The 22,035-nt window shown below is 40.0% G+C and overlaps 1 protein-coding gene and 1 long non-coding RNA gene across 3 annotated transcripts in view; one reads left to right on the forward strand and one right to left on the reverse strand.

Annotated features, from left to right (window-relative positions):
- HSD17B14 (hydroxysteroid 17-beta dehydrogenase 14) overlaps nucleotides 1-22,035 on the forward strand; it is a 57,056-nt gene that overhangs the window by 28,264 nt on the left and 6,757 nt on the right. For both annotated transcript variants that reach the window (XM_089691006.1, XM_089691007.1), the window contains 3 exons: nucleotides 65-156; nucleotides 1,676-1,780; nucleotides 9,172-9,239. In XM_089691006.1, the coding sequence (XP_089547132.1) occupies nucleotides 65-156; nucleotides 1,676-1,780; nucleotides 9,172-9,239 (265 nt within the window). The remainder of the gene's footprint in view (nucleotides 1-64; nucleotides 157-1,675; nucleotides 1,781-9,171; nucleotides 9,240-22,035) is intronic.
- The window catches only part of LOC149451174 (uncharacterized), a 72,904-nt gene continuing 62,490 nt past the window's right edge, over nucleotides 11,622-22,035 (reverse strand). Inside the window, exon 2 of the long non-coding RNA XR_016315144.1 lies at nucleotides 11,622-12,241. This is a non-coding gene — a long non-coding RNA (uncharacterized LOC149451174). The remainder of the gene's footprint in view (nucleotides 12,242-22,035) is intronic.

Below are 22,035 nucleotides of genomic sequence, written 5' to 3' on the forward strand. Positions count from 1 at the left end.
TCACAATATTACATTGCATATGACAAACTTCAGCTTTATGTCTTTGTTCATAATTTCATTTTAGATCCTCCAGAACAGATCATTGATGACACAAGTGCACGGGAGTTTCAAGACCTTCTAAACTTGAATCTTATTGGCTACTTCTTGACTGCAAAGGTTAATATAGATTAGTTATATTATATTAATCCCTATCTGGCCACAATGATCAAGCTCCTTATAGGTGAATAGATATTAGAAAATACCATCAGTTTTCCATTTGTAACCACAGGTTAGTTGCACCTTGAGGACTCCAGTACCAGGATTTCTGTGGCTGAGAATGGTTGACTAAGCCAGTTAAAACATACCGGTAGACCACACATGGTGAAAACAGACACTTTAGTGCAGATTTTTGGACTTCCCTTTGTAATTGAGCCCCATATGTATGTGATGTAGTGCAGTGTTTAACACTGTATGTAACACCATAGTAGCCTAGGGATTGATTCTTAGTACCTCCAACATGATCCAGGCCAGTAAATGAAAAACCCATTACTCCTAATCATTTCTCACTGTCATTCTAATTACAATTCCTTGAGTCTAGTCCATGAAATGTTATGAGGAGTTCTAATAAAATGTAAAATAAGTGTAATAAAAAAACAAAGATATTTTATTACGTGTTGGAGCCGGTCATGTTAATGAGTCAGGATTTAGGAGAATTTAGCCTCCTGCTCATTCCACTGTATGCATCATTCAGGCATTTTTATACTATTGCTAAGTAATGTGCTACACTATTCCCTGCATCTGACCAATACAACACTAAAAGATAACTTTTATTTCATTCATTAAAATTATGTCCCTCATACAGTGGATATAAAAAGTCTACACACCCCTGCTAAATTGTCAGATTTCTGTGATGTAAAAACACGATGCAAAGCTAAATCATTTCAGAACTTTTCCCACCTTTAATGTAACCTATAAACTGTACAACTCAGTTGAAAAACAAACTGAAATCCTTTAGGTGCAGGGAAGTAAAAATAAAAAACTAAAATAATATGGTCATAAGTGTCCACACCCTTAAACTAATACTTTGTTGAAGCACCTTTTGATTTTATTACAGCACTCAGTCTTTTTGAGTGTGAGTCTATCAGCATGGCACATCTTGACTTGGCAATATTTGCCCACTCTTTCTTGCAAAAACATTCCAAATCGTCAGATTGTAAGGGCATCTCCAGTACACAGTCCTCTTCAGATCACCCCACAGATTTTCGATCGGATTCAGGTCTGGGCTCTGGCTGGGCCATTACCTCCAAATTACTACAAATTTGAAAATGAGGACACTAACTTTGCACTAAGGCTACAGTCACTCCTGATCTGAGCATCTTCAGGTATTTTTTCAAGCGCTTTTTCAGGCATTTTTGAGCAGAATTTCAAATATGTCAGGCGTTTTTTAGGCATTTTTCATTTAGGCTTTTTGCTGTGGCTATAAAGCCCAGAGTACACCTTACTAAGCGAATATTACTCTCTTTGGCTACAGGGAGGCCAAAAACTAGATTTAGCAAAACAGTGGCTCTATGGGGCACTACATATAGTGATGGTTGGATTATACAAGATTACGAAAGTTCCTTGTTGTTTGAAAACTGAATCACTGAATCTGAAAACATTTTACTGTGGTTATTGTGTTTGTATTTCTCTATTTTAGTATGCTTTGCCTCACCTAAGAAAAACGCAGGGAAATATCATCAATGTCTCAAGCCTTGTTGGAATCATTGGTCAGAAACATGCCATACCCTATGTTGCCACAAAGGTAATGTGTCAGGTTCACTCTGTATTTCCGGGTTACATGGTGTTTACTTTGGATATTAATGAGAAAATAAAACCAACCCTTATGCAGTTTGTAAAAACAGAGCACTTAGGAAATATAAGGGCTAATTCCCACAGTGTGTGGTGACAGACGTTTTACTGCATTGCAAAATGTCTGTCACCACAAGAACACGCAGGCAACAATTGTTCCCTTTGTGTCCTATTCCCACTGCAACACGGCCTATGGCTGAGCTGCAGCATGCTGCAACAAAATTCATACAGGCTGCATTTTATCACAGCGCACCATGCCAAATCACATGGCACTGCACAGCAGCGCAGCACTTCAAATACAAAACAAAAAAAGGAGCTGTGTGATGCGCTGAATTGTGCACCACACTGCCCCAAAACAAAACCAGGAACAGGCAGCTACCGATAAAGTGCTCCGGCAGCTCTCCATGTTCCCTGTGTGAACCTGGGCTAAATGAGGCTTACTGTATTTGACTCCCATTGCCCTTTTTTTTTTAAAAAAACATTTTTTGAGAGCCAGCTACATGACACCAGTGATCTTTTTAGCTATCTGTAAGGGTGGCATTCTGACCACCACTGTAAGAGGGGCATTATTCCCACTGACCACCAATGTAAGGGACATTTTCCCACTGACTTCCAATGAATTGGTTCCTCTGCACTGTGTGCACAATTATTAGGCAAGTGAGGTTTTTTGACCAAATCATAATTTTTATGCATATTGTCCAACTCCAAGCTGTGTAAACTTGAATGCTTATTGGATCTAAGCACATCAGGTGATGTGTATTTGTGTAATGAGGGAGGGTGTGGCCTAAGGAGATCAGCACCCTATATCAAAGGCATTGATATTATTAGGCAGCTTCTTTTCTTCAGGCAAAATGGGCCAAAAAAGAGGTTCAACTGACTCTGAAAAGTAAAAATGGTAAAAAGTCTTTCAGAGGGATGCAGCACTCTTGATTGAAATTGCTAAGACATTGGGCATGGTCACAGAACCATCAAACGTTTTGTTGCAAGTCGTCAGCAGGGTCGCAAGAAACGTGTTGAGAAAAAAGGCGTAAATTAACCGCCAAAGATTTGAGACGAATCAAACTTGAAGCTACTAGGAACCCATTATCCTCCGGTGCTGTCATATTCCAGATCTGCAACCTACCCAGAATCCCCAGAAGTACAAGGTTTTCAGTGCTCAGAGACATGGCAAAGGAAAGGAAAGATGAAACCTGACCCCTGCTGAACAAGACACATAAGCTGAAACGTCACAACTGGGCCAAGAAATATCTGAAGACAGATTTTTCAAAGGTTTTATGGACTGATGAGATGAGAGTGACTCTTGATAAACCAGATGGATGGGTCTGGATCAGTAGCAGGCACAGAGCTCCACTTTGACTCAGACGTCAGCAAGATGGCAGCACAGTGGCTAAATGGTTAGCACTTCTGCCTGGCAGTACTAGGGTCATTGGTTCAAATCCCAACCACAGCATCACCTGCCTGTCGTTTGTATGTTTTCCCTGTGTCTGAGTGGGTTTCCTCCGGGTACTCCGGTTTCCTCCCACACTCCAAAGACATGCTGGTAGGTTAATTGGTTCCTGATTAAATTGGCCCAAGTATATGAATGTGAGTTAGGGACCTTAGATTGTACACCCCTTGAGGGTTAGGGACTGATGTGAATGTACAATATATATATATATATATATATATATATATATATATATATATGTAAAGTGCATAAATTGACTGTGCTATATAAGTACCTGAAATACAATAAATAAGATGGAGGTGGGATTCTGGTATGGGCTGGTATTATTACAGTAATAATACCAGCCCATACCAGTACCACACCTCCACCTTGTTGGCGTTGACATGTAGCTCTTTGCCCGTTACTGATCCAGCCATGGGCCCATCCATCTGGTCTGTTAAGAGTCACTCTCATCTCATCAGTCCATAAAACCTTCGAAAAATATGTCTTCAGATATTTCTTGGCCCAGTCATGACGTTTCAACTTATGTGTCTTGTTCAGTGGTGGTCAGGTTTCAGCCTTCCTTACCTTGGTCAGGTCTCTGAGCACTGAACATCTTGTATTTCTGGGCACTCCTGGTAGGTTGCAGTTCTGGAATTTGACAGCCCTAGAGGATAATGGGTTCCTGGTAGCTTTATGTTTGATTCTTCTCAAATCTTTGGCCGTTAATTTGCGTCTTTTTTTCTCAACACGTTTCTTGCGACCATGTTGACTATTTGCACCAAAACGCTTGATGGTTCTGTGATCACGCCTCAATATCTTAGCAATTTCAAGAGTGCTGCATCCCTCTGAAAGAGGGATCATTTATAGCGCAACAAAGTGTTATCTTAAGTTATTGTTGTTAGAAGGGATATCTTCTTTTTGTGTTTTCTGCTTTATAAGTTTACCACTATTTGCTTGATTTCCACATTTTTTTTATTCTTGATGCTTATATAGCCATGTAATGTAGCACCAAATTATACATAAAAGCATGTTAAGAAAGTAAAACTGTTTACATTATTTTTATTTTACATGCACATGTACTGTATGTTTAATGTTTTTCGGGTTTTTTTGGGTAGTTTGCTCCTAGTAGAAAAAACTGATAGAATTTTAGTGAATTTTTTTTTTTCAAATATGGGAGGTGATTTGTGCTATATAGCACCAAGTGCATGAGGATTACTTGCAAATTCTATAGGAATAAGCCAGGCCAACTGCACCATCTGGGCATTTCTGTACTTTGGCATCATGAGGTCTCGGAGTCTTTTATGACAATAGGTAGTATTTTGTGGGTTTCTTTTTGACCATATAAATTAAGAGATGTCATTCTGTAAGGAATATATTTTGATAAGTATTGAGAACATTCTGGAATACTCTAGGGAGGATAATCATATTTTATGAATATACAGAAATAGAGACCACAAACAGGAATAGAACTAGTCCACAAACTAAGGCTTTTTGCTGCTGCAATGTGCTGATTAAATAAAGCCAACCGCTGCTTTATCCTGGTTGTGGGCTCTATTTCTGTATATGCTTGGATACACAGCCTGGCAAGCTTGAGAGCTGGTGAACAGGAGGCATTGTTGTTGACTGCCAATTCCCTAGTAGCTGTGGCATTTGTTAGTAAATCCTGCTCACCGCAAGATGATAAGCGTATTCCACTCCCATAAACAATAAGTATAGCTCTATAGGTACATAGATTGGTAATGTAAATTCAGTGTAGTTGAAAGCCCAGAATAATAAGTTTTGCCAAGGAGTGGGTGTACTGCAGCATAAGGCCTCAGATTTTGTCTACAGTTAAGGTGTGGTCTACATTTTCATACATTGTTGTTTTTATTTAAGGTGTACTGGAGTATAGCATTCCAGGACTATCTGTTTTCAAAGCGTAAGTTTACCTTTTCACAACAAATGAAGAGGTGAACTATCACCCTACAATCTATCCCCCAGGACACCCACCCCCCCCACCCCCGGGCCCAGCTGCACTTACCTTCTTGGGTGATTATCTGTGTCTGCCCACACAGCTGGAGATTTGCAGTTCTCGTTCTTCTTCCTCTTCTTTCTGTAGGGCTTTCAGGACGGATCAGAGCAATTACGATTGGCCGGCACAGACATATAACCGCTCAGTTATTTTCTAAATCGACACTTTCAAGTGAAAAATTGTCGACCCATCAGAGACTGTCTCTAATTAGATGCATTCGCTAGGTATTCAAACAGCCGTGAGTTCTACAGCTGTCTGAATACAATAGCCAGCAGCAGAGATCCCCTCATTCACACTGGTTAGCATAGATGGGGAAATGACTGATTTAAGTTTAAGCATGTGCGGCTATCCTTAGGCTGGCCACACATGGATCAAAATTCGGATGGTTTTGCAGGAACCGGCAAGATTTCGATCCATGTATGGTTGGTCCTGTTCACGAGAAGTCAAACTATCAATTGACTTCTCATGGATGGGACTGCTGAAAAATATCAGTTCAATCAGTGCTACAGCCATCTGATTTGTGTATTCTGATGGAGGGTAGGCAGGGGACTCTCCCACTGTCAGAATACAATGACACAGCAGGGAGGATTCCTTCATCCACACCAAATGTATGAATGGGGAAATAAAGTCAGTATTTTTCATTCAGCCAGTTGGCTGAAAGCAAAAACTAAACCATGTATGGGCAGCTTCAGAGAGGGATCTGGGTGGGTGTGGCAGAGTAGATGCTGATCCTAGTTTGGGAAGGTGAGGCATAGCAGGAGCTGGTTATTGCTCAGCGGTGGAGGGGAAGAAAAAGCAGTAGATGATTGTGTTCCACTGAGAAGATACAGACCAGTAGCTGGTCACCAACTGACGTGTGAAGTGGGAAGAACCAGATGTGGAGTTTATTGCAGTTTACTGCAGATTAGGGATAGAGGACAGAAATTAATAGAAGATTATGGCTAATAAGGGGTGAGGCTTAGCGAGAACGGGTTGAACATAACAATGTGGATACTCATGTATATTGATGAAATAACAGGTGACACTTCATATGTGCTTGAAACTTTATTGTCACTGTGGCAGCCAAGAAACAGTGTTCAGAGATGACAGGAAGTTTAGCAATATGGAGAATGGGAACATAGACACACTGGAGCACAAAAGTGGTAGCAAGCTGGCAGTGGCGGGCTGTGCATTGCACACCTAGGCCTTCAGTGGTGCCATATCTGAATTATTCAACCTCTTAATAACATCATTGTGATGCAACATCTATAGAAACCATCAATATTATACAGAAATGTGGCATCACAGACAGTGTGAATAAATGCCAATGTGGCTTCAAACACCTAGTTGATCAACTACAAAAAAAACAGGCATTCTGAGCAATACAGTTTGCAGTGCTTCTCCGAGACTGTGAGCCAAGGGTGCCACTCTTGGTTACTGAATTGAAAGTGGTGGACAAATCCTTTCCCTGGCTGGGACAAGCTTGCTAGCTTTGGGGTTGACCAATCTTTCCTCACAATGTCCAGCTTTTCATGAAAAGTCTGTCTTGAAAATGGCTTTGTAATTATATCTGCAACCAAATCAATTTCTACTCCTCTGTCAGCCATTGTGGGTTTAAAAACCAGCTATTACATCTACAAAAATATATTTTAGCTTGTGCAGTTTGCTACAGATGCGGTTTGCTGGCTCTGACTAGTACACTCTCTGACCATCCAATCGTATAAATGCAGACATTATTGTATGCCTGCTAGATATCCCCGGAGTCACTCACTCGAAATCTGACTGGTTAAAACAACAGTTTCATTGCCATTCTGAAGGCCTCAGGGCAGATTTCTTTGATCCTGGCAACACATGATGGCTGAAATATGATTGGGTAAAAGCTCCAACATAAACATACACTACTGAAGCAACACAACCAAGAGAAAAGCTATCCAAATACCATGAACCAAATAAAAATAAAAAAGAAATAAAAGAGATATGGCACCTTTCCTCCAAGATAAATTACTGCCTGTGCAGAACTAAAATACCATTCACATATTGCCAAAAGTGAAATACAAATATAGTAAAACCTTATGTACAATATAGGTGCATTGCAATATTTTTGTAGCTGCCCCTTTAGCTCCCTGAGGACGCTACACGGCGAAACATGTAGAGGCTGCTTACGGTTGTTATATCTGGCCAAATCCGTACATCATTTCCGGATTCAGGTATTTGGAACATACGCCAAGGTTCAGGAAATGGAGCAGTGGTGCACAGATGCTGAGTGTATTGATGCCGAGATAATGTGCACCATGTTTTGTAAGTGTAAAATTTGTAATAATTTTTATTGCCAAGTCTTAATTAAATACTGCACAATGAAAGATTCTGTCTTTGTGGTCTTTGGGTGACATTGATGGAGAGACATCAGGCACATAGGACAAGTGATGATTGGAGGAAAAGTGAGGAACAGCAGTTGGAGAGCCTCTGGGGCAAACAGCACTTTATGACATTTTCTTTTAAATAGAAGGGCCATGGATCTTTGGTGAGTGCATTGTGGTGACAGAGGAGGCGAAGCACTTTGGGAATATTCGGTGGCACAGAAACAATATTTCCATATTGGTGTTGGACTGTATGTAGCACTATTTATTGTTTATGTTATTTTGATTCATGGCATTTGGAGATTGAGTGCAGGGTGTCTATGGGGAGTGTAAGCGCCCTCTTATAGTTTCACTATCAATGCCTTGTGGGAACCTTTCTCCTGGAACAGATTTGTATATCAGTAAGATGAAGGAGGAAGGGACCACACACACAGAAATAAAAATGTACTCCTATTGTCCAGCCTTTTTCAACCAGGCTGCCTCCAGGCTTCTTCGGGGGTGCCTTGGCAAAATAGTTAAAAATTTCCAAAAACAAGCCAGCAGGTGGATCAAACGTGCCTTTTAGTTACACAAAGCCACAGGTTTTCATTGTGTACCATTACAACCTACCAGCCATTTGTGTCCTAACAACCAATGATGCCATTGGCTGATAAGGAGGATGTTGGGTGCCTGCACAGCATCCTTTTTTGCCCTTCTTTGTCAGCACTGGGGTCACATTACCTGGGTGAGGGAGAGAAACTGAGGCAGAGGAGAAACTTTGGAATTCTATTCAGTACCAGTGTGCAAAGGTGTGTTTGCTTTGGAAGAATAAATCGTCTCTAATTTTGGGTTTCTTGCATGCGTGGATGTTGCTGCATTACATAAAACATTTAGTTTAGTTTTTTGCATTTTAAAATGGGGCGCCTCGAGATTGCCTATAATTTTAAAGGGTGCCTTGACCGGAAAAAGGTTGAGAAACAATTCTATAGTCTGTCTCTAACAGATATCAGGAAACCTTTCTAGATGGTTATGAGTGACCATAACCATCCACAGATTTTCCCCAAATCCTCCCCTTATGTTGAAGATATAAAAATAAATTCCTGATAACTTTCTCTTTTATTTGGGGAGTGTCTTTTCCTGCTTGAATTCTGGAATATGGTGAGGGATACTTCACAAATAAATTACAGGAACACAGCTGGGAAACAGTGGCCAGTTTGCACGTTAACCATCTGTTTAATAAACAATATCAATTTTCACTGACAATTTATCTGGTGAATACAGCATGGACCTGCATACTTTTTTTTGGAAACAGACCTTAGGCCTGTGGTTTGACAGTAATCCAAAAATTTTTTAATAAAATATTGTATCCTGCCTCCACACTAATGACTTGAAAATTTTCCCGCACATGATTCCACTTGATTGAATTCCAAAACTTCCCAGAATACCAGTCTGTGTTGGCCAATCAAATAACCCGATTGGGGTCTGTATCCCTATCAATCACGACAACAATCGCAATACTCTTGGGTATACTTCATCTGTAATTTATTGTATTTACACTGGTCCTGATGGGTTGTTTTTCTTTGTACCAGGGAGCAGTGACTGCAATGACCAAGGCAATGGCGATAGATGAAAGCCAGTACAGTGTGAGAGTGAACGGGTAAGCTATTAAATTTAAGCTATGAAATGACTCTGCAATCATATTTGTATCTTTTAAAGCTTTACAATATCATTTAACTGATGCATTAGTTGATACAGCCATAAACAGGTGTTACATGGCTACAGAAATTGAAGTGATCCTGTTATAGTCACCAGCCAGCTAATGTTAAATTGGTTACACATCATTGGTGACTATGCAAATTTTAACAGCACAATGATAAAAGTCTATATGCTTAAAGAATAAGTTCACCTTTTAGACAAAAATAATAAATGCACATTTTTTTGCAGGTAAAAAAATGTGCATTTATTATTTTTGTATACAGGAGCTTGGAAAGCATTGCACCAGCGATCAGATTGCTGATGCCATGCGGGTCTCCTGCAGACCTGTCTGAATATCTGCTTTGCTTGCCGTATGGTATGAGCAAGCAGATATACTGACAGGAAGCTTCAATGAACTACCATGGCGCTCCACAGCAAGATTGCCTATAATTTTAAAGGGTGCCTTGACTGGAAAAAGGTTGAGAAACAATGCTATAGTCTGTCTCTAACAGATATCAGGAAGCCTTTCTAGATCTTCCCAAAGGTGTAACATGTTCCCAAAGGTGAACCTATCCTTTAATGAGATTATGCTCACAGCAAGAGATTATTTGCTTAAGTTTGCTTTTACAGACTTGTCAATCGCCTAAACTAGGGTGTGATCGAGCAACCTGTGTTCAGATACAAATGTACTTATGGCCATCTCAGATTCCAGATTTAGGAAATGTAATAAACTGTAACTTAGACTTCAGCACTTATTATGGGTTCAAAGGTAATTGATCAAAGTCCCATATTTTCTCCATGGACCCAGAGCTACCTCTTACTCTCCCTCCAGACTGTCCTCTGCAAACCATTGATCAATTTAAATATCTTGGTAATGACATATAAACCCCCCCCCCATGGCTAAATATATTGGAAATAATATCCTTCCCTCTAATGAGACTATCAGAACTAAAGGTATGCTATGGGCAAAGCTCCCACTTACCTTAATGGGAACAGTGAATCTGTTTAAAATGATTTCCTACCCAAGTTGTTATGCATTCTATATAACTCCCCACAATACTGTACATATACCAATAAACTGATCATAGATATAGAATCTATGCTTTCTGCATTTCTCTGGTATCCCGAAGTCGCCAGACTCTCCCTGATGACACTACAACTCCCATGATCCCAAAGGGGCTTAGCTTTGCCTAATGTTTGCAAATATTATAATGCACCCCAGTTGGTATATCTGCATTAGTGGCTATTCCCGCAGTTAAATGCCATTGTATCATCTTATAGGACACTGTCCAATCTTATATATAGATGCACTCTCCCTACAAATGCAGGAACTGGTATATTAAATGTTTCTCTAAAAATATATCGTCAATGCATGTCTTTATCTCCTGACTCTATACGATACATATCTAAAAAAAAAACCTATTTGGTTTAACCCAGTACTCTCACATGATCCATAATGGGTGCAAAAAGGTCTGAAGTATATCAATTATATGTGCAAGGTACCTTTAAAACATTTAGTACACTAAAGAGTTGGGTATCTCCGATACCTTCATATCAGATATGTTGCAGACTCCCAACTGAGGTTAATAATTCTAAGTCAGAACATGGTCTGCTTTGACCAATTCACTGCCATGTGACCTCTAGCTATTATAACACACTCTTAGAGACTCCCTCCTCAATTCCAAGATCCGTACAAAATCACACAGAGACATCCCGGATATTTCAGGAAACAGCTGTGGTAGGAGCTCTCTAAATCATATTATGATATTTTGATCCTGCTATCTCTGCTAGGGATAAACATATATTTTCAGTGAATTTATTCTACACCATTCCATCTGTTCCAAATGCATAAAATAGATACACCCCTTTGCCTTAAGTGTCAAAAGGATCAGGGTGGCCTTCTCCATATGATCTGGACCTGTGACAAAGTTAGACCTTTTTGGCCCTAGATTACTGATTTTATTTCCTCTCATTTTGACATTTCCAATATATGCAATCCGAAATGGTGTCTCTTGGGCATATCTGGAGATTGAGATATTCATGCCTTTAAAAAAACATTCTTGCACCTACTTTTGTTCTATGCAAGCAAAAAACTGTGGCCCTCCAATGGATGTATACTGCCCCCCCCTTCAGACTCAATTTGTGGATAAAAACTGATTAACCAAATCCACTCTTTATATAAGCTAACATACGAAGCAAGAGGATGTCTATTAAAATTCAACATAATTTGGGAGGAATGGTTGACTACTACTGACACCTACTCCATAGTCATAACTCCTGAGTCCAGACACTTATTTAGACCTTTATATAGTAGAAGACAGATGTAATAAGGACACACGACACCTTGTTTAATATTTTTGTAATACTTTTTATTCTTCCTTTACAAAGACATTACACAGTGAATGGTTTAGATCTGTTCATAAATGTACTAATTTGGTTTTCAGTTATCGTTGATAAGATCCATAGTTTAAATTTCTTTATTAGAATGATATATTGTGATCAGTACTTTGTACTGTACTGAATTGAACTGTTATCCATGAACAGTATGGTTTATACTGTTGTTTACAATTCTCCTCAAAAAAAAAAATCAGTATAAAAATATAATAGTAAAAACTGTAGCTTTGCAGTGCATAGTTATAAATAATTACCGCAAAAGAGTGCAAATAGGTTGGGTAAACCTTGGATTATGGGAGAGGTGTTAATGATTGGAGTCCCTTGGCGCTGATATAGATTTTTCTAGTCATTTTTTGAATTCGAAGCATTCATAACTGAGTGTTGATTTGTAACTCATTACCCTACACTGTTATGAAGGATTAAGCTTGGGGTAAATCACAACTAGCCTGTGTAAATTAGTTGAGGGTGCAACATCTGACTTCTCTGGGTCGATGTCTGAAATTCCACCATTGTTCATATTTTGGGGTCCAGTTGTTGATTGAAGTTTCACCAAGTCAAATCCTTCAGCCCCTGGAACAGATTAAATCATTTGGTAATTACTTTTTACACCTTTAATTTTTAAATACTGCTTTTGCTTCTATGTCTATTCTTTTTTATTATAAGCTAAATTTTAAATGCCCAGGATTGCACTTTAAAGTGGAACTCTGGTTTAAAAAATACATAGCAAAAAAAAAGTAAAAAAGCAGCTTTGGCTGCAGTGCGCACCTTCCATCCAGAGTTATCAACTTCAGTAATAACATTCCATCACCAAATGTCACTAGTGCCTTGCTGAATCACCACCAGCATCATTCAACCCAATTGCTTGGAGCCAAGGCTGCCTCGTACCCACCCACTGTGATTGTGTTGTCATGCTGGCCTGGGCTCAGAGTACCAAATGGTGATCACGTTTCCAAGTAGACACAACTAGCCAGAAGACCCTTGAAAAAAATGTGTCTGTTTTTTTTTTGTAAGGGGCTGGAGGCTTGTAAGAAACTGGAGTCCCACTTTAATATATGTAAGGCTCCAACTATTATAATTATGTTTTACAGAGCCACACTTTTCCAGATGAGATGTTGGTAGCCAACATGTTTCTCCTCCCCAAGCCTAATAAGGATCACTCTCTCCCCCAAAATTCCCACCCTATCTTGGTGATAAATAATGACCTGAAACTGTTTAGTTGCATCCTGACTGACAGATTAGGTTCCATTATCCCTACCTTTATTTTGCCTTTTCAGTCAGGCTTCATCCCCAATAGACAGATCACAGATAACATTATTTTGGCCGACAATGTTATTCAAGATGCCAATCTTTTCTCTAGGAAGTTGTTGCTATTGAGGCTAGATATTAACAGGGCATTTTATAGTATCATGTTGCATTACCTTTCATTGCTCTTGCAGCGATATGGTTGGAGTTTTTCGATGGCTTTAAAGCCTTATATGCTCCTCCTAAAACATGCATCTGCCTAAGAGGTTGCAATTCAGAGTTATTATTATTATATTATATAGGATTTATATAGTGCCAACAGTTTGCTCAGCGCTTTACAATATAACAGGAGAAAATACAGCAACAATACAGTTCAATACAAGAGGGTTAGGAGGGCCCTGCTCCTTGGAGCTTACAATCTAAGAAATCTTCTCACTTGAATGGGGCACTAGACAAGGATTCCCTCTTCAACTCCTGCTCAACGCACTGGCAATTGAGCCTTTAGCTACAACCATTATTCTTCACCCCAATATTAGAAGTTATCTGAAAGGCAACAAAAGTTTCATGCTATGCATGTACCCAAATGACACTCTGCTTTTTATTACTCAGCTTATTATATCTTTACCTAGCCTTATGGATGTCCTATCCAAGTGTGCAGCTTTAACAGGCCTCTCAGGTACCTTAACAAATCTGTGGTTTCAACACTCAGTATGCCCCCCTCCAAAAGAGAAGCACTCAGCGATAGTTTTACATTTATTTGGTCCTTCTCCACTATCTCCTACCTGGGAATTAACATATCCTCTTTCACAAGCTTTTTCAACGTATTTATCCATCTACTATCACCAAGATTAGGCAAATGCTTAAATTATGTTCAACTTTTCATATCTCTTTTCTTCGGGGGGTGGTTGCCATCAAGATGACCATCTTCCCAAACATTTATATTTGTTTAGGGTCCTACTGATTAGTTTTTCTAAGTCAGACTCATGTTAGATTAATTCAGATTTAAACAAATTTTTTTGGCATAACAACAACTCAGATATTCAAGGACTATTTAATGTCATTCCCATGGATTTGGCTATATTACTTGGCCTCTCAACTAACACAACAAACCCAATGGAACATTCTGGGTTCAAGAGTTCCGCGGCTAAAACTTGAAAGTAATTCTATCTCTCCTTATTATCTACCTTGTCTACTAAGGTTTAACGGAACCTTTGTACAAGAATTACTGAAATGTAATATATTTGTGGGCCAATCGCCTAAACTCTGACATTGCTATAAATATAAATATCATCTGGTCTCTAAAGTAACTCCACAGTCCTCATTTTTGGTTTGTAACAGTGTTTTCAAGACCTAATGACTTTCATTGTCCCACTCAGTAACCAATCTTTCACATCACCAAGAAGGTTCCTCATACATTTAATTTTCCCAACTCCAACATTTGAAAGCTATCCCACCTCTGAATTGTATCATTATTAACAAATAAGAAATTTTTTATGCCAAACATTATGCACTCTCCCCTTCTGACTCTTATACTATGTATGAGAATATATGTCATACATGCCCTCACGTTAAGGGATTGACTTCGACCCTACATCATAGTCTTGCCTCGGAAATCACCTCCTCCAAACTCTCCTATATGGTTGGATGGGAAGAGGAGCTTGGTGAGCAATTCACAGAGCAAAAGAAGGATACCATGTGAACCAACATTAGGAAATGTATTAGATCTTTGACTGTCCATGATACAGCACTTAAATTGTTCACTAGGTGGCACTATACTCCACTCAAGCTATCTACTATCTGTCCTCCAGTCCCGCCACACTGTTTCCATGATTGTAGTCAAGCTGCTTCATTTTTACATGCCTTTTGGACATGTGAAAAAATAGTCTTAGTGTCAGGGCTCCCAGGTGTGACCAGAGGTGTGTGACTGACGCAGGGAAACGCAAACTTCAGATATGTGATAAACAATATAATTTATTAACACTAACAATACAAACATAAACGCAGTGCAATACTAAACATAATACAGTGCAAACAAACCAAACCAACCACCCACAGATAACAGTACATACAAGCAAGCGTCGTCAGGCAGGCCGGGTCAATATCAATTGGGCAGGTAGGTACAGGGGGAGCAAGCGGAGATTGGTCGGGGTCACAGGCCAGGTTCGGCAGGTAGCTAGCAGCGTAGTACAGAGGGTCAGGCAGAGGGATGGTCAGGGTCACAAGCCAGGGATCAGAACAGGTAGCAGGCAGCGTAGTACAGAGGGTCAGGCAGAGGGATGGTCAGACAAGCCAGGGATCAGAACAGGTAGCAGAGAATCAGACAGGAACAGAGAGCAGGAACAGGATACAGGGCCCAAGAGAAACACAACACCAAGGCAGAGTCTGCAAGTCTGGCCATCCCTTAAATACCCCAGAATAATCAGTTCCAGGTGTTAGCTGGCTGCAAAGTTGAGTCTCTGATTGCTGGGAGCATCCGCTGGCCAGCCCTGGTACTGCAGATCAAAAGGCAGGTGAGTCCCACCATTGCTGGCTAGTCCATTCCTGACACTTAGTTTGGAAAGAGATTTTTGACCTTGCTTCCAAACTAGCTGGAATTTTGATTCATTTAACTGGATCCAATGTTTATTATTCTCTACTATCCCTGATCTCCCATGACCCTTGGAGAGATTGATACATACCTTGTGCATTTCTGTGCACTGGGTCATAGCTTACCACTTTTTACACAAATCGTTTCCAGAATGGATGCAATTATGTTGATGGATCAAATCTTTCATACAATACAAGAATCAAAACTTCTCGAAGACTCTGCAAGCCTACCCCTCTGCAATTTCCCCCTGCTTTGAGGCTTTCGGTGGAGAGCCTTGGAGGTGGTGGGTGGATCTGAGGAATGGTTGGCTGCACCTTTGAGGGACCTCAGCCAATACGCAAAAGGAGGCTTGGAAAGGGACTGGACTCCCTTAATAGGTGTAAGAATCTGTTCAGTAGGGTTGGAGAGTGGTGGTGGGAAAGGAGTGAGTCATGAAGATGTGAGGCTGCAGGAAGAAACCTGCCATTAGGCCTGCTGGGATGGGGCCTGCCTGTGAGCCTGGAGCTGGAAAGGAGGAAACCACAGGACTCACTGGTCACCTGAGAGAAGACCACCTGTATGGAAAGGAGGGAGCAGACCAGTTGATAGGCCTGGTAGAAGCACCCATTCCACAAGCTGTACAGGAGAGGATCTGAGTGAGTACACCTGCACCCCCTGGGTTGATAGGGGATAGAGCACTCTGGTGAGAAACCAGATTAGCCCTCTGCTAGTGACTGTGCACCACATTTAACGGAACAGGAGCCAAATCCCCTGCTCAGAAGTAATGACATCACCATTAGGAGATCAGTGCCAAAGGCACAAGCCGTCATACATTGAATCACAATAGGTGATAGGGCAGCATACATTATTGAGATGGGAACATTGATATAAAAATCAATATCTCTCAATAAAATACTCGAAGAACACTGCTTAGATAATAACCCTCCACTGTGAATACAGACTTACAGATAAGTATCAGGAAGTGCCAACCAATGGTCCCATATCTTGTTATACTTAGTGGTGCAACCTATGAACATACATCCGTTTTTATTATTTATAGGGTAGAGTTTACATCATGGACCCAATCTTGAAATGTCGGGGGGAAGCGCCTGCATCCAGGAATAGGCATTCAGTTTTCTGGAAACAAAAAGGGCTTCCTATACCTGACAATATCAGAGTCAGGAAACAAACCTACAAGACACATTTTTGGGTCTAAAGGGATCCATGGGTTTTATATTGCCTACCTTCGGCAGAGTAAAACCATCAAGTTATATTGTCGTATGTTTTCGTAATGTTTGACCTAAGTCTTCCCACTTTGAATCTCTGGCCACACTTGAATTTATTCAATTTTCCAAATGTTATTTGAAAGTACCTTTTTATTTTTTTCTCTAGTTTCTTTTCTTTTTTGGATTTTGCATATGTTTATGTATAATGTGTATTGGATACAGCAGATGTGTATTATCTTTTACTATTTTTAGACTGATTGCATTGGATGTAACCAGGGTATACTGGAATTTATACCCGGTTTACCTTTTTCTCCTCAATAGAAGTATATAAACAAGATTTAATATACAAAATTGATTATAGTTCTCCATAGGACTTTTAGGCAGCAAAAAATAGATCAAATGCATGGTATGGTTAAACCAAAACAGCGCTTAAAATATGCACTCTGGTGTGTTATGTTCCTATATAATACAGAAAGATAGTGTACAGAAGTATTATATACAGTTTCATTGGATGTACGTTTGTTACACAATGCAATTACTTTACTATATGGGGATGATGAACACAAACCAGAGCAGTTAGAATGCAGGTATTTTTCTCTTATGATAAAGTTTTATGCAAAGCCTTAATTTGATCAATGTATATAAAAATATGTACAGAACTACTATACATTTGCTAAAATGCTAAATCATCCTCTAGCTGTGTATGCTCACTACCAACATTGGGATCCTTTCTGTGTCAGGATCACACAGATCCTGCACAGAGATCTCACAGCACCAAGATCCCAATACCAAAACAAAGTGCTCTGGAAAATCCTACAAATAGTAGAATTCTGAAGGCTTTGGACAAGGGTTCGGCTGTGTACAATTACTAAAAACAAATGGGTGTAACTGGGATGAGAGGAATGCCATTTACTGTTGGCCAGTGACCAAGATTTAACAGTCAAATAGATGGTGTATCTGCAAGAACAATGAACTGCCTTAATTTCTAAGAGATCAAATAGTTTAATTGAAAAAGCATATGTACAAATGTTACTGTATTTGTTTCTTTTATTGTTATGTTCTTTTGCAAAGTACAATTTATCATCTTTTTACAAAGCTTCTACATACAGGAGATTAGTTTGGATTTTTGGCATTGGATTTACACTTGTTTGCAAGTACAACTTGTTCCATATTATTGACCATGTTTGGAACAAAATCTGACCAAACACCAGTATAATTTTGTTTGTAAATTCATACAGAAATACTTCAGTGATTACATCAGAGCATTTCATCTTGCCATCTTTAGTGCTTCTAAATGATTTTTTTTTTTTTAAATAATAAACATGTCATACCTACCTGCTCTATGCAATTGTTTTGCACAGAGCAGCTCTGATCCTGCTCTTCTCAGGTTACCCACCGGTTCTGTCCGCTCCTTCCCTTTGCTGAGTGCCCCCATAGCAAACTGCTTGCTATCGGGGCATTTGGGCCGGCTCGATCCTGAGCCAGGTTTTGTGCGTCCATTGACACAGAGTGCACAGCTCGACTCTGCCCCGCATTCCCTCCTCACTGCCGGTGATTGAGAGCAGCAGGAGCCAATGGCTCCTGCTGTTGCCTCTTTGTTCAATGAAGAGAGAGTTGCTGCTCTTGTGCACAGCGCTGGATCAAGATCAAGTTCAGGTAAGTATTTAGGGGAGTCTGGGGGGAGCTGCACAGAGAAGGTTTTTTTTTTTACCTGAATGCAGAGAATGCATTAAAAGTACAAAAAAACCTTTTACCTTTAGAACCACTTTAAGTCAACTAATTTAATTCAAAAGCCCTTAAAATTAGATCTACTACTTGAATGGAATTGGAATCCTAGACATAATAAAGTGGTATTAAACACAAAGCCAAACATTTACTATATTACAGCTCACCAATCATTTGATGTGGTTGCTGCATTAGTTTTTTTTTTTAGACTTTTTCCTTCTGTTTTCCCCTGGTGATCTAGCCAGTAACACACCTCCTGTATTAGAGTGCCCTCACTCCGGAAGAAGGAGCACATGAGGCAGATTTGGACAGCGGCATTTTCAGTCTGGGGGGAAGAGGAGAGTTAGATGTACTGGCAGATTTACATACGTTAAGATCAAGGCTTTACATAAATAAAAGCTGATCAATGTAAACACCCCTGACAGTGTTAAATGGTTTGTCTCAACCATCTAACTGGTACATCTGCAGGATGGCTCCTTTTTTTTTGAAAAACAACAGACATACTAGCTGAATCACCAAATGAAAATAAAAGAAAGAAAGCTTAAAAAGAAAACTAATGCAGCCTCTACATCTAGGAATTGGTGAGGTGCAATGTAATAAATGTTTGCCTTTGTGTTTAATGCCACTTTACACAAGTTTCTTTTGTGCTTAGAACTAGTGCATTACATTAGGCATGATTTTCCCTGAACGAAAACCACATTCACAATTTGACTTTTGTTCATTCAAGAAATATCTTCCTTCCCGCTCCTTCGAATTTTGATCACTATGGTTGAAAATGACTATATTTGATCCCACTAACCATTAGAAAATCAAGCAAATGATCCAAAAATAAAATTTTTTGAACAACATTCTACTAGTATATGACCAACTTAAGTGGATAACAAGCTAGGTATGTGAGTAAGAAACCCACAAAAAGAAGTCCCAACAGAGAACCAAGCTGTGGCTTGAAAAATATTTTATTGAAAAATATCAAAATATAAATGATAGCAAATATACTTCCACACTACACAGTTATAAACTACATAACGTTGTCATGTGCCATAAAAACACCCACCTGGGTGCACAGACATACCAACCACACACACCAGAACATGCAATAACATAGGGATAGGACCATAGAGGCCAAAAACTATATGATTATGACCAGTTATTCTAGATCGATAGATCAATAATGTCATCTATGACAGTAGTGTAGTAACAGTATGTAAAGGTGCTGGCCCCTTAAAAACTTGTACCAGAGGTATGGCCAGAATGGGCATAAATAGATATTGATATTAATGACAATCCATCAGTCATGAAGGGGTATCTTCAATCAATGCTGGAAATTCAAACCTATGATAAATTGCCCCTGCATGCAGTCAAACCATGCTTGCATAGGTGATGAACATAACAATGGTTCCAATGGAGATAGCAACAAGAAATGTCACAGTTTGCAAGTACAGCAAATAGGATCAACCTTGGACAGCAGGCTGGATTTCAATAACAAATGTGTAGATATTGGTTATAGGTAGCCACAACCATTCACTGCATACAGGCAGAAGAAAGGTACCAGGTGTTTAAGGCTTCACAGAGCAATCATAGTCCAGGGACCAACCCCTGATATAATCGCAGACTGCCTGATGTTATTGGCTCACCACTCCAGATACGATTACCCACATCAGTCAATCTTGACCCTCTGTATAGTGCTGCTATAGTCAGACTCCATGTAGCAATTAATTGCATGTGACTGCAAGGTGTGTGTTGGAAAAGCAGCATGGTGGTGCCTGGAGTACGGGCATCATGATGCTGTCACGTCAACGCATTTCGCCCACTGAGTTTCTTCAGGATGCCACGGCCATAATGTCAGGGGCTTATATAGAGACCAACACGTCACTTCCAGATTTGCCCACAAACAGCAGCAGCCTTATTGTCACTTGAAACATCGCATGCTGCTATAATACCCATTACACCTAACCAGTAAGTGGACCAGTTTTAATTATATACAGTTACACAACCCACACTATATCAGGCATTCCCTAATTTCCATGTTATACCAGTGAACCATATTGCCATAAAAGATGGCCAATATTGGGTATTGCCCATACATATTGGGGATCAATAAATTAAATGGTCAGTCATTAAATCAAAGTGGTTCTTCAATGGCAGGGTAAAGAAACCATAAAGATTAGGGTTCCAGAAGAACCTATAGGCTCAATTCAGCATTGAGTCCCTTGGGTGCCAGGGACCCAAGTCTGAATATCCACTCCTTCTCCTTCCACAGTGGGATCGTATCAAAATCACCCCCGCGGTTAGAGAGGTTCAATGCATAGATTGCCTTGACCCTAAGTCCCTTGGGTGATGAATTGTGAAACATGGCAAAATTTTCTGCAACTGGGGTCTTATAATGTTTGTTGCTGATACCCTATGCGTACCCGTAGCTGACGCTTGGTCTTGCCAATATAGATTTTATTGCAAGGACATTCAAGCATAATACTCATGTCGTTGCACAGTTCATAAGGAAAGGAGGGACAAACAGAACAGCTTCAAACCACTCTACAGTCAGTGTATTGGAGACTGGAAAGTCCAGTGTTTGGTTCTGTACTCCTGGGGCTTGGTAATAATGAAAATAGTAAATTAAACAGATAAGTTCACAAGGTGGAATATACCTCTTTGGCATTAACCCCTTTGAGCCAGCACATTTTTAATAGTGATGTGGTTCCTGGAGTTCAGCTTTAACATAGGGTTACTGTAGGCTTTTATGGATGCTGGACAGGAATATTTTGGGGTGCTTTTCCTTTTAGTAGCAGACTTATCCCAGCTTCTTGATTCAGACTACTCTGCTGTGGCAGAAGGCCTTGCTAGGTTAGGGACAGTTAGGGAACACAGTGGTGTTCCCTGCTTGCTGACTGGACAACGAAGAACAGCAGCAGGCCGGGGAGGTCATCTCTCTGATCACTCTACTCTCTCCTCTCAGCGTGTTTCTTGTCACTGCATTTGCATGCAGCAATTTGTTTTGGTTGCTTGCTTAGGTGATTGCAAGAGGATTTGACTGATTCAGGTACTTACACTAGCAGCAATTACATTTAAAATCGTGCACAAGCCTGCATTAATTTGGGACTTATATCTGCCTGATGTTTTGATTTAGACCTTGAGATGTATATAGGGAGCACAGTTTACCTTGTCAGTCCTTCAGTTCTCCATCCTACTGTGCACCAATGCACAGCACCCCCTTGTTGGTAATCCAGTGATCAGATACAGTTGCAAGAAAAAGTATGTGAACCCCTTGGGATTACGTGGAGTTTTGCATGAATTGGGCATAACATGTGCTCTGAACGTCATCTAAGTCACAACAATAGAAGAACACAGTCTGCTGAACATAATACTACACAAACATTAGATGTTGCCATGGTTTAATTGCACATAACATGTAAACATTCACAGTGCAGGGAGGAAAAAGTATGTGAACTTTTGGACTTAAAAACTGGTTGACCCTCCTTTGGCAGCAATAACCTCAACCAAACATTTCCTGTAGTTGCAGATCAGACCTGCACAACGATCTGGAGTAATTTTGGACCACTCCTCTTCACAAAACTGTTTCAGTGTAGCAATATTCTTGGGATATCTGG

The sequence above is a fragment of the Staurois parvus genome, unplaced genomic scaffold, assembly GCF_062004578.1.
Source record: "Staurois parvus isolate SC_StPar_1 unplaced genomic scaffold, SC_StPar_1.0 ptg000548l, whole genome shotgun sequence".
NCBI classification, from domain to species: Eukaryota; Metazoa; Chordata; class Amphibia; order Anura; family Ranidae; genus Staurois; species Staurois parvus.